General features: G+C 45.9%; 1 protein-coding gene across 1 annotated transcript in view; it reads left to right on the top strand.

Moving 5' to 3' along the window:
• The window catches only part of LOC103285956 (myosin-16), a 55,996-nt gene that overhangs the window by 33,535 nt on the left and 9,409 nt on the right, over positions 1–13,052 (top strand). The window contains exons 27-36 of the mRNA XM_054714931.1: positions 563–619; positions 1,283–1,369; positions 3,915–4,160; positions 5,348–5,465; positions 6,945–7,072; positions 7,342–7,538; positions 8,712–8,844; positions 9,913–10,129; positions 10,896–11,032; positions 11,126–11,229. Coding sequence (XP_054570906.1) covers positions 563–619; positions 1,283–1,369; positions 3,915–4,160; positions 5,348–5,465; positions 6,945–7,072; positions 7,342–7,538; positions 8,712–8,844; positions 9,913–10,129; positions 10,896–11,032; positions 11,126–11,229 — 1,424 coding nt within the window. The remainder of the gene's footprint in view (positions 1–562; positions 620–1,282; positions 1,370–3,914; positions 4,161–5,347; positions 5,466–6,944; positions 7,073–7,341; positions 7,539–8,711; positions 8,845–9,912; positions 10,130–10,895; positions 11,033–11,125; positions 11,230–13,052) is intronic.

The raw sequence follows: 13,052 nt of genomic DNA, 5'->3' as shown, positions 1-13,052 counted from the left end.
GGTCCCTCGATCTGGCTGGCGATCGGGGCCATCTGGGCTATCTTGCCCAGTCCCGATCAGGGCCATCAGGGCATGCTAGCCAGAGGGAGGGACCGCAGGGGATTGGCCAGGCAAGTCGGGGGTAGGGACCATGGGAGGCCAACCCAGGGGAGGGGCTATGGGAGGTTGGCTGGCTGGCTCTGCCCTGATCAGAGCCGATTGGGATGGGGGGGGGGGGGGGCAGGGGGGAGTTGGCCGGCCACAGGAGATTGGTTGTGGGAGCACACTGACCACCAGGGGGCAGCTCCTGCATTGAGCTGGTGGTCAGTGCATGTCATAGCGACCTGTCGTTCAGTCATAATGGTCGCTTAGGCTTTTACATATATAGATTTATTTTGTTGTTGTTCATTAGGTTCCACATATAAGTGAGATCATATGGTATTTGTCTTTCTCTGACTGGCTTATTTTCCTTAGCATAATACTCTTCCCCATTACCTCCATTCTAAAAGGCTAACTGGGTAAGTTTCCCACAGAATTAAGATAATCCCCCTCAACCCTCTTCTTCTGCTTACTTTTCTGCTAGGCCCGAATCGAGGAACTGGAGGAAGAACTGGAAGCTGAGAGAGCAATGAGAGCCAAGGTAAACAACATACTTCCTTTACCTTTCTTGAGTCAAAGTGCCAAATGCCAGCTACAATCCAACCATAAGCAGAAACAGAGAGGAGGACAGGTTTCCAGTTGAAAAGGCCTCATTGTTAGCACCTACTGTGTGCCAGGCACTGTGTAACACGTGGACATTAAATATCATGTAAGATGCAAAGATGCTGCTTGTGGTATGAAACCAAGGAGAGAAGGCTAACTCTGCCTGGGACAGGTTGTAGAGGCAACATTAGCTTAGGAATTCAAAGACTGAATTCAACAGGCTGAGGCAGGGAGGAATTTCAGGCCAAGGCAATGAAATAGCACCTCCCTGCACAGGAACTAAGGTGTAAAAGGAAGAGCAAAGAGTGGAGGGAGGGTTGAGGGCAGGGATCCTACAGGAAATGAGGCAATAAAGATGATGGGAAATAAATCATAAGATGCCTAAACTCCAGATTCAGCCAAACTGGGCTGGGGGGCGGGCAGGATGGGCACTAAGGTCCACCCAGTGCAAGGAGAAGGACAGACAGCATCCTTCCCTGAGCATGTGTGGTGGCAGGCAGAGTGCAGAGCTCCCCAAGCGCAGGCCCCTGGCTCCACAAACATCATGTGGAAAGAGGGACTTATGGATGGCTTCAGTCAGTGTCATTCACTCTTACCCCAGGTGGAGAAACAACGCAGTGACCTGTCCCGGGACCTTGAAGACCTCAGCGACAGGCTGGAAGAGGCTGGGGGAGCCACATCTGCTCAGGTACCATCCTCGGGGAACCTGGGGACCCCAATCCTGCCTGCCTATAGGGATGATAAACAGTGGGATAAAGACCACCTAGTTTTTGCTGAATTCCTGGGGCTACCTTGAAGAGAAACTGATTAGTAATAAAAAATAAAAATTAAAAAAAAGTAGGCAAGAGAGAGGCTGATTTGGTCCACTTCCTTCTGGGGCTCCTTAGTGACACTAATAGAAGCAGGATTTGGATTGCATGCAGAGGGCGGGTATTCTAAAATACAGTGTATTCGCATCTAAGGGAAATAACGAACAACATAAGCTGAAGAACAAAAAACAGACCCAGCGACAGGGAAGCATCGACCAGACTGTCAAACCTCAGAGGGAAGGCAGGGGAGGGTGGGGTAAAGGGGGAGAGATCAACCAAAGGACTTATATGCATACATATAAGCCTAACCAGTGGTCATGGACAACAGGGGGGTAGGAGCATATGTGGGGAGGGGTTCAGAATGGGAATAGGAAGATGAGGACAATTATGTGATACCATAATCAATAAAGAAATTAAAAAATAAAATAAAGTAAATAAAAAATAAAATACATTGTATTAATAAAAAAAACTTTGAGGTACAGTAAGGCCAAAAGATGAGAAGATTGCCATTGAAGAGGTACAGTGACCCTTGAACAACACAGATTTGAACCACATGGGTATATTTATACACACTTTTTTTTTTTCAATTGACCACAGTTCAATAGACCCACATAGTTCAAACCTGCATTGTTCAAGGGTCCAACTGTAGTTTGCTACAGTTCCCAAAAGGAGGGGGCATGCCAGGCAGAGCCACACAGGGAAGCACCAGGGTCATTCAGGGGGCAGAGGGAAGGGGAATTATGAGAAAGCCTTTGTTATGGTTTCTGAGGAAGGCATGGGAGCAGGCTTAGATTGGCTAGCTCGGACCATTTTGGAGGGCTCTGGGGCATAGGGGCCATCCCTAGTTGTCTAGTACTTGGCCATGAGTAATTCTGGTAAGTGGATAGTAGCTGAGAGTGTGAGAGCCACATGAAAGAAGGAATTGGGGGGTGGGGAGGCTCTAGATTGGTTGGTTGCGATTGAAATGGAATAGTTTGCTACCTCTAGGAATTAGGTAAACCTGGGAGGGGCCATCCTTCTGGAGTCAGCAAAGCCCCAGATGTCAAAGCACCACAATACAGAAAATATAGACCAGGTTACACACTCCAAGAGCACCCCACTGAGAGGTGAATGGGGGCTGGAATCTGAGCCATGCCTCCTGGGGTGGAATGTGTCTTCCTCTACCTCACAAGCAGGCATCATGGAGACTACCAGAAGCCACATGAGACTCTCATAATTTCATGAAGTCAGCTCTCTTGCAAATGTGGACCCTGGATCAGAGCAGAGAGCATGAATGGCGTCCCTTATCACTGGAAGGCTGGATATCCTTTCCGGTGGCCCCCGGACTCCATGTCCTGTGGCTTCATCATTCTGGCCACAGTCTGCTCCTTGTGGAGCTGAACTGAAGCAGGTGTCCAGCTGGGGTCGGATCCTGGCAGAAAACAAAATCATCCCAGATGGTTTGAATGAGGGGCATTAACAAAGGGACTATCTCTAGCACTGCAGGGAGTTAAGAGAATAACAGGGGGCCATTAGAGCAAGAGCTATAGATAGGGGCTTCCTGGTGGGTTCCTTCTGAAGGCTCTGAGAAAGAATCTGTTCCAGGCCTCTCTCCTAGCTCCTCATGATTGGCAGACAATCTTTGCTGTTTCTTTCTAATAGCTGCATGGTCCAGTCTCTGCCTCTCTCATGGCCTTTATCTTGTGTGTCTCTCTGGGTTCAAATTTCCCTCCTCTTACAAAGACAACCAGTAATTAGAGATTAGGGCCCACCCTAATCCAATATGACATTTTAACTTGCGTACATCTGCAAAGACCCTATTCCCAAATAAGGTCAAATCAAGTATCGGGGTTAAGATTTAAACATATCTTTTTTTTTTTTGACATTTTTTTTTATTGAGGTATTATATGTGTACATATCTTACCATTACCCCCCCCCACCCCACACCCATACATGCCCTCACCCCCCAGAGTTTTGCATCCATTGTTTATGCTTATATGCATGCATACAAGTCCTTCGTTTGATTTCTTATCTCCCCCACCTCTCCGTAACTTTCCCCCTGTAATTTGAAAGTCTGTTTGATGCTTTACTGTCTCTGTATCTATCTTTTTGTTCATCAGTTTATAATGTTCTTTACTATCCATAAATGAGTGAGATCATGTGGTATTTTTCTTTCATTGACTGGCTTATTTCACTTAGCATAATGTTCTCCAATTCCATCCAGGTTAAACATATCTTTGAGGGAAACATAATTCAACACACAACACTATCTAAACAAACCCTATAGGCAACCCACCCAGAGGCTTAGGATTGATATTTCAATCAGGGCATCTCATTAGTGGGGTACAGGAATATCAAAGGACCACTGAGCAGGTGAGCAGTGTCCACCCCAAGGAGACCAGTGCCAACCAGTCCTGCTAAGCCCTGCTTCTCCTCTACCCCCAGATTGAGCAGAATCGCAAGCGGGAGGCCGAGCTGCTGAAACTGCGGCGGGAGCTGGAGGAGGCAGCCTTGCAGAGTGAGGCAACGGCCTCCACCCTGCGCAAGAAACACACAGATTCCATGGCTGAGTTGACAGAGCATGTGGAGAACCTGCAGAGGGTCAAGTCCAAGCTGGAGAAGGACAAGCAGGTCATGAAGGCCGAGATCGACGACCTCAATGCCAGCATGGAGAATGTGCAGAAGTCCAAGGTGAGGAAAGCCCCCTCCCAGAACCATGGAGGTGCTCCGGCATTAGCTCTTACACAAATATTCCCTGAGCCCCCAGCAGGCCTGAGTTAAGGTCTAGATCAGAGGTGGGGAATGTCTGGCCCATGGGCCATATAAGGCCCATGAAATCATTTGGTCTAGCCCTTCTAAGACAACCAGAGGTGGCACTCAAAAGTCAATAAATCTAAGAGCATTTTTCATAGCAACATAAATTTATATTAAGTGAGTTATAATAAGCAAATCCTATATAATAAAAGGCTAATATGCAAATCGACCGAACAGCGGAACAACCAGTCTCTATGACACGCACTGACCACCAGGGGGCAGACACTCAACGCAGGGGGCAGACACTCAGCCAGAAGCCAGGTTCACGCTGGTGAGCACAGTGGCGGTGGCGGGAGCCTCTCCTGCCTCCGCAGCAGCACTAAGGATGTCCGACTGACAACTTAGGCCCACTCCCCCCGGGGCTCCCAGACTGCGAGAGGGTGCAGGCTGGACTGAGGGACACCCCCCCCCCAAGTGCACGAATTTCATGCACTGGGCCTCTAGTAATATTATAAATATCCAAATGGCCCTTGGCAGAAAAAAGGCTCCCCACCTGTTCTAGATGTTGTGAAGGGAACCGAGGTGAACCTTTCACAGACCCCACCAACTGTGTATATAACCTTGGCCAAGCTACATAACTATGCCTCAGTTTCCTCATATATAAAATGGGGATAATAATAATCCCTGCCTCAAAGCACTTTTGTGAAGGTTTCAAAAGTCCCTGGCAATAAATGTGTGCTATTAAGCTCATCATTACATTGACTATACTAGAGGCCCAGTGCATGAAATTCATGCATGGGTAGGGTCCCTAGGCCTGGCCGGCGATCAGGGCCAATCGGACCCTTCCGGCTGCCAGCTGCTGCCGGGGCCTTCCTTCATTCTGTGCCACCCCCTGGTGGTCAGCACACATCATAGTGAGCAATCAAACTCCCGGTCTCCTGGTCAAACTCCCAATGGGGAAATTTGCATATTAGGCTTTTATATAGAGAGATCCTCAAGGAGTTGGAAACCTGGGAGCCTACACTAGGCAAACCCAGGTGGAAGGAAGGGAAGGCCTGGCCTGGGTTCCCCTAGTACATGCAGCCTGGCCGCATTTCCCCACTGAATGCACTGTTCCTGGGCAGATGAATGCCGAGGCCCATGTCCGAAAGCTGGAAGACAGCTTAGCAGAAGCCAACGCCAAAGTGGCTGAGCTGGAGAGAAACCAGGCAGAAATCAATGCCATCAGGACACGCCTCCAAGGTGAGCTCATTCCTCCCTGCAGCTTCCTAAAAAACAGTACATGGAATGGAAGAGGGATTCGCAGGGAAACTGAAAGAGTACCTAGGTCCTCTCCTCAGAGCTTTCTTGGCTTTGGAAAATTCGCATCCTCTGTGATGAGACAAGGAGATTTTATTTTACCCTCAGAATGTTCCAAGTCACATTTTTATAGTGTAAAATGGAGAACACTATACAAAGTATTTTCATATCAGTTCTCTCATCCTGTGAGATCAGCAGGGGGGGGCAGTCATACTGACACTTTTTAAACATTTTAAAACATGACCCACATACTAACATAAAGTGAACATGTGTCCTAATCAGGGAACCAGAAAAATGGTAAAGCTGCCTTTGAAGAACATGCGGGGTGAGATTTTCATAGTCAGTGGAAAAGGAGTGCTCAAGGAAATCTGCTAAGTTAGATACAAAACTGGTTACTGTCCTACAAGACAACAACACTGCAACCTCTGAGTTTGGTTTTGGTTTTTCTTATTTTCTTTTTTAAGAGTTTTAAAGTTGATTTTTAGACAGAGAGGAAGGGAGAGGGAGAGAGGGAGAGAGAAACATTGATGTAGAAGTGCTACATCAACCAGCTGCCTCCTGCGCACCCCCTACCAGGGATCAAGCCCACAATCCAGCAAGTGCCCTGACCAGGAATGAACAGACAACTGTTAAGTGCACAGGACGACACTCAACCAATTAAGCCACACCAGCCAGGGCTGTTTTTGTTTTTCTATCAGAAGAAATCCTTTGCATCTCTAAGACTTTAATAATTTGGAACTTATTACTATCCAGTTTAACACCTAACTTTGCAGAGGCTGGGCTCTAACTGGAGTAAACAGTAAGTCAAACAAAGTTGCACTCCCTGAGAGAAGAAAACACCCCTTGGGTTAGACAAGCTCCAGTGTGACACCAGAGAACCTGCAGGTATCCTTTGACCTTATTCCCACGTCCTGTAATACTTTTTAAAATCAATATCCCCATTTGACAGATGAAAAAAGTGAAGCTCAGTGAGATGAGGTGACAAAACTAATGACTTACAGAGCAGAACCAGAAGCCTGGTCTTCCTCTGATTCATGCATTTCTTTCTGTCCTCCGGTTCAGCAATCAGTCCACAAGTGACAGGAATGTAGTAGGTTCTGGGACCGTGACAAATACAGTTTACAAAGTAAACACTCTGCCCCGCTGTCTTCTCCAAACTCCTTTGCTGTATCTCCTGCCAAGGGTCAGGGCTTTGTTATTTGAATAAAGCCCTTTGCCCTAGGCAAGTCACTTGGAGGCTGGCAGCTCTTGGGCACTTGCTCCATCCCTGGGATGACTTCATTTGGGTGGCTGGTGTGGTGGTCACTGTGCTCCCCATTCCAACTCAGTCGCCACTTTGGGAGCAATGCCCTGAGGGAGCTCAGGATCTGGCTGAGGAGCCAGTTCTTCATCCAATACTTCTCCCATTTCGTTCTCACCCAGCTGAAAATAGTGAGCTGAGCCGTGAATATGAAGAATCCCAGAGCCGACTCAATCAAATCCTGAGGATAAAGACATCGCTGACATCACAGGTGGACGATTACAAGAGGCAGCTGGATGAGGAGTCCAAGGTTCGTTGGGGGCTGGGGTGTGGGTGACAGAGCAGCCTCCTTGAAGAAAGTTATAGTTTATGAAGATGTAGAAGGAGCATGAAAAATACTTGATCCACTAACAAGTAAAAAAGTTAACTATGACTAAGTGAAAATATGTATCTTATGGACAGTAATTGGGGGGAAAAAAAGGAATATAAACCCTGGTGGTATTTTTCCCCTTTACTTGCTGCACTGTTGGGCCGTGGAGAGACCAGCGGGCCTCTGACAGGCTCGTGTGGTCTCCACAGTCTCGCAGCACAGCTGTGGTGAGTCTCGCCAACACCAAGCACGACCTGGACTTGCTGAAGGAACAGCTGGAGGAGGAGCAGGGAGGCAAGACAGAGCTGCAGCGCCTAGTGTCCAAACTCAACACCGAGGTGACCACCTGGAGGACCAAGTATGAGACTGATGCCATCCAAAGGACTGAGGAGCTGGAGGAGACCAAGTGAGCTCAACTATGGCAGGAGAGCCGGGAAGGCCAAGCGGGAGGGTGGGCCCTGGGGATCTCCCCACCATCAGCCACAGCTGAGACCAGAAGAAGGCAGTTTGCAGGTTCCTCTAAAGGAGCGATGAGTGTCTAGACAGGGGAGCCCACTCACCGCCAGCCTTCAGGTTCCATCATCAAGGGCTCTCTTGCCTCATCCTCCGCCTTAAGTGCTAGGTCAGACAGGGAAGTCAGGAGCAGGGGCTCCCCCTCCAGGCGGCTCCTCTGCCTCTGAAGTGCTTAGGAAGCCTCCACAGGCCTGGTGTGTCTGGGGTGGAGCCTCTCTGTGATGCTGGCAGTACACAGACCACACCCCGTGGCTAAGGTTTCCACTCTGCCTTTCCCCAGCTCTGTGGTAAATGTCCTCGAGTCCTCATTCACAAACTAGAGAAGTGGACACTCTGCTTGAAGGGCCTGAGGAAATAAAAGGGGACACAGAGATGTGGCTCTGAGCTGGCCTCTTGCATCAGAGGCTGCTTGGGTGCCATGGGCCCGCCCACCCAGGGAAGCCCTGCATGTGAGCCCTGTGCCTCCTTACTGTGCCTTCCACTCACTGGAATTTGTGGTGACAGGATAGCAGTAACCACTGCGCCTTCCAAATCTTTTATCTAAAGATCTTCAAAGATTGAGCCTAAATTGCCTTCCTGTAACTCCCACCTCCTGCCCCCCAGCCCTTTTCTATTTTCTACTGTGAGCTATCCAGGAGCAGCCAGCAGCTGCCTGCTCTCACTCCCGGCTAAACCTAAATCTCTTCCCTCACCTCTCTCTGCCTGGAATTTCCACCCCAGACACCCACGGGCCCCTCACCCACCCTCTCTGAGGCCTTTGCTCATGTGTCCCCTTCCCTGCTTTATTTTCTCCATAGTGCTATGTCTATATGTTGTGTATTGTCTGTCCCGCCTAGAACAGAACTTCCATGAGGGCAGAGATCTTAGTCCGTTTTGTTTACTGCTGCTTCCCTAATGCCTAGAACAATACTTGGCACAGAATAGAAACAAATACTTGTTGAATTAAAGAATGGAAGTGATTGCTTCATCTTGTCCATGTCACCCTAGAGCTCAGCACCACACTCCCGGGCCCCCTGCCTGTGGGCTCCTCTGTTTCCTTGATTGCCCCTCTTGCCCTCATCCGTAGGAGGAAACTGGCTGCCAGGCTCCAGGAAGCGGAAGAGACAGCTGAAGCCGCCCAGGCCCGGGCTGCCTCCCTTGAAAAGAATAAACAGAGGCTCCAGGCAGAAGTCGAGGACCTCACCATTGACTTGGAAAAGGTCAGAAGGTTAAAGGCTCAAAGGCTGCCTATTTGCCAGGTCTAAGGGACCACAGAGAGCGGGATGAGACTGTCATATGTCCTGGGTGAACAGGAAGAAATAGTGGCCTATGGGGATGAAACACAGGGTATATATTCAGGCCCACTGAAAACAGGCTCCTGCTTGAATATGTGTTTATATATACTCATAATTCTAGATCTTAACACTCAACAAGCCACTATTTAAATAGATCCATGACAAGGATAAAATTTAGTCCCAGGAAGTCATGTAACATATTATCCCTGTTCCCTATTCTCTCATAAAAACCATGCCCCACAGAGTTTGTGTGGCTAAATATTCCTCTTTGCATCTTTGGGGTTCAGGCTGATTTGCCAGTCTTCAGCCGAATTAAATAAGATCCACTGCCTTTCCATATCAACCTGGTCTTGGTCTAGACAGGACCATTGCTTCATGCCAGCTGTGAGGGCAGAAGGTCACATCCATGAGAAAGGCTTCAGAAAATCGTCCTAAAACCCAAAAAGGTTTTGCTACTCCCAAATTAGGAAATAACGCAGAAATTTACAAAATCTGGTATTGCACAGCAGCAAATATATAGTTACCAGAGAGTTATGAAAAAGATGAAAATCTATGAAAAAAATAATGTCTAAGAGTAATCAGCTTTGATTCACAGAAAAATAATACCAAGCCCATCTCTGAGTTGGACAATGGATGTATAACGTATATTAATACATTATAGAGAAATACATTATGGGGAATTGGGGGAATGTCATAAATCTGGGAAGGATGTTGTGGCCCAGATTCCTCATTTTACACTTGATAAAATTCTAGCCTAGGAAGTCAGGTAGACTGCCCAAGGTCACACATCTAGTAGCAGAGGTTTTAGAACTAGAATGTAGCTCTTTCCTGACTCCCTAAGCCTGTGCTTGTGCCATAAATGTTGAATTATATCCCAATCCCCAAGAAGTCTGTGGTCACCAGAGTCACTGGGGAAGGAGAGGAAAGGAAGGGAGGGGGCAGCAGGAGGGGAAAGGGGCAGGAAAGTCAGAGACCATCCCCATCTCTCCCTAGGCCAATGCTGCAGCTGCCGCCCTGGACAAGAAGCAACGGGTCTTTGACAAGATGCTGGCTGAGTGGCAGCAGAAGTGCGAGGAGCTGCAGGTGGAGGTGGACAGTTCACAGAAGGAGTGCCGCATGTACATGACAGAGAGCTTCAAGATCAAGACCGCCTACGAGGAGTCCATCGAGCACCTTGAGTCAGTGAAGAAGGAGAACAAGACCCTGCAGGGTGAGTCAAGGGCAGGCAGGTGGGTCTGCAGGGACAAAGACACAGCCAGAGCCCTCTTTCTCCCAGGCACATCATGGGTTTAAGCAACTGGCACACAGTAGGTGCACAATAAATGTTTGTTGACTGTCGGGCAAGAGTTTTGTAGAAGCACTCGAGCACTCAGTAATATAACTTCAGGCAAGTGAGTTACTTTAACTATCTGTGTCTCCATTTCCTCATCTATAAGATAGGGAAATAATACTGCCTTCCTTGTAAGGTTGTTATGCTAATGAAATACAATAAAATGTGTCAAGTCTTCACTTAGTAGAAGAGCTGGCACAAATAAAGGCTCAGTAGATTTTATTTTAGCCCTTACATCTGTCATGTAAGTAATATACATATGTATACTTATTCCTTACATATAAGAGTTTCAGGCTGGAATTTGAGGCCTGGGGGGTGCTGTGGGGGTGTGTCTCCAGAAAGCAAGGCCTTGCATATAGAACTGACAGCCCCTAGAGTTCTGGGCACTGGCCCTAAAGCTACTCTGTGCTTGCTTACTCTTCTCTGGGCTTCAGACCCTCATCTATAAAAAGAGGAGCTTGGATCCACTCAAAGCCCTGATGCTCCACAAATCCATGACTTGGAGTGTATTGCTTCTCTTTTGATACAATGAGGCTAGGAGTGCCTGCTTGTGGCCCCAGTGGAGGAATATCTGTGCCACATGCCATGATCCTGGGAAGCTGGTAGTCCTCATGCACCTTATTAACAAGAATATTATTTTTCTCAGAGGAGATAAAAGAACTGATTGATCAGCTGGGCGAGGGAGGACGGAGTGTGCATGAGCTGCAGAAGTTGAAGAAAAAATTAGAGATTGAGAAGGACGAACTCCAAGTGGCCCTAGAGGAAGCTGAGTCTTCCCTGGAGGTAACCTCGTGGCTGTCTCTTTGGGGGCTGAACACTTGGCAAGGGTCTGCAAACCTGCTTAGACAGAAAGACTGACATTTACATTCCTGGCAGGTTGAAGAGAGCAAAGTGATTCGAATTCAGTTGGAACTGGCTCAGGTTAAAGCTGACATTGACCGGAGAATTCATGAGAAAGAGGAAGAATTTGAAGCTACGAGGTATGGGGCTGACAGGATGGGAGGCTGACTGATAGCATGATGGAGCAGAGTTCAGAAATCTGGGTCTCTGCCACTTACTAGTCATGTGATCTTGGGCAAATTAGATGAACCTCTCTGAACCTCAGTTTCCACATCTGTTGAACGGTAATAATGGTAGTACTTTATACAGATGGGGTACTCTGTGGTTAACAAACACTTTGAAATGTCTTACTTCAATGATTCATCACAAAACCCCATGAAATAATAATCCAATCAAAAAATGAACAAAAGACTTGAATAGACATTTCTCCAAAGAAGATATACAAATGGCCAATAAACACATGAAAAGATGCTCAATATTACTATTTATTAGGGAAGTGCAAATCAAAACTACAATTAGATACTACCTCACACCCAATACAAGGGCAACTATTTAAAAAAAACACACAGAAAATAGCAAGTGTTGTTGATGATGTAGAGAATTTGGAATCCTTTTATACTGTTGTGGGAATGTAAAATGGTACAGCTGTTATGGAAAACAGTATGGAGATTCCTCAAATATTTTTAAATAGGATTACTATATAACCTAGCATTTTCACTTCTGGATATATACCCAAAAGAATTTGAAGCAGGTTCTAAAAGAGATATTTGTATATCTGTATTCATAGCAGCATTAGTCTTAATAGTTAAAAGATGGAAATAATCCAATAATAATGACAAATGGATAAACAAAATGTGATATACACATACAATGGAAAATTATTTAACCTTAAAAAGGAAGGGAGTTCTGACACATGATAAAACATAGATAAACCTTGAGAACATTATGCTAAGTGAAATAAGCCAGTTATAAAAGGACAAATATTGTATGATTCTACTTCTATGAAGTATTTAGAGTACTCAAAATTATAGAGACAGAAAGTAGAATGGTATTTGCAAGGGGCTGTGGGGAAGGAAGAAATGGGGGTTATTATTTAATGGGTATAGAGTTTTTTTTTATAAGATTAAAAGAGTTATGGAGATAGATGGTAGCACAACATCATGAATGTATTTAATACCACTGAACTGTATGCTTAAAAATGGTTAGATAGTAAATTTCATTTGATGTATATTTTGCCACAATAAAGAATTAGAAAAAACTACCTGTGATGCAATTCTCCCAGCTAACAGATGAGAAGATGACAGCTTCCTAATCACCTCTCTCTGAGATGTGGAAAAGATTAAATTAAATTATAGATATGAAAGCATGTTGTGAAGAAAAGCCAATGACTCTATAGCCAGTAGGCTAAACCTGACCCTCACCCTAAATTTCTAGCTATGCCACTGTGTGTGTGTGTGTGTGTGTGTGTGTGTGTGTGTGTGTTTACAACAGCTTTATTAAGATATAATTCACATACCATACAATTTACCCATGTTAAGGGGAAAATTCAATGGTTTTTAGTTGTGCAACTATCACTACAATTTTAGAACATTTTAATCACACCCCCAAAGAAATACCATTTACTTTAGTAGTCAAACCCCATTTCACCCCCACCACTACCACCAGCCCCAGCCCTAGGCAACAACTAATCTACTTTCTGTTTTTTTTAATTTGCCTATTCTGAACATTTCATATAAATGGAATCATACAATGTGTGGTTATTTGTGACTAGATTGCATTTAATCCCACTTTAACAATATTAAATCCATAAACATAAATGTCTTTCCATTTATTTAGATCTTTAATTTTTTTTCCAACATTTTTGCTTGTATTTATTTTTAAGCCAAAATGAGTTTCAATTTTGTTCACTTTTGATAATGTCATGATAATCTTGCCCATATCTACAAATTGAATACACCTTAAA

The sequence above is a fragment of the Eptesicus fuscus genome, chromosome 4, assembly GCF_027574615.1.
Source record: "Eptesicus fuscus isolate TK198812 chromosome 4, DD_ASM_mEF_20220401, whole genome shotgun sequence".
Taxonomy (NCBI): Eukaryota; Metazoa; Chordata; class Mammalia; order Chiroptera; family Vespertilionidae; genus Eptesicus; species Eptesicus fuscus.
Note: the sequence above shows the minus strand (reverse complement) of the source record. Positions and strands in the feature narration are given on the sequence as shown.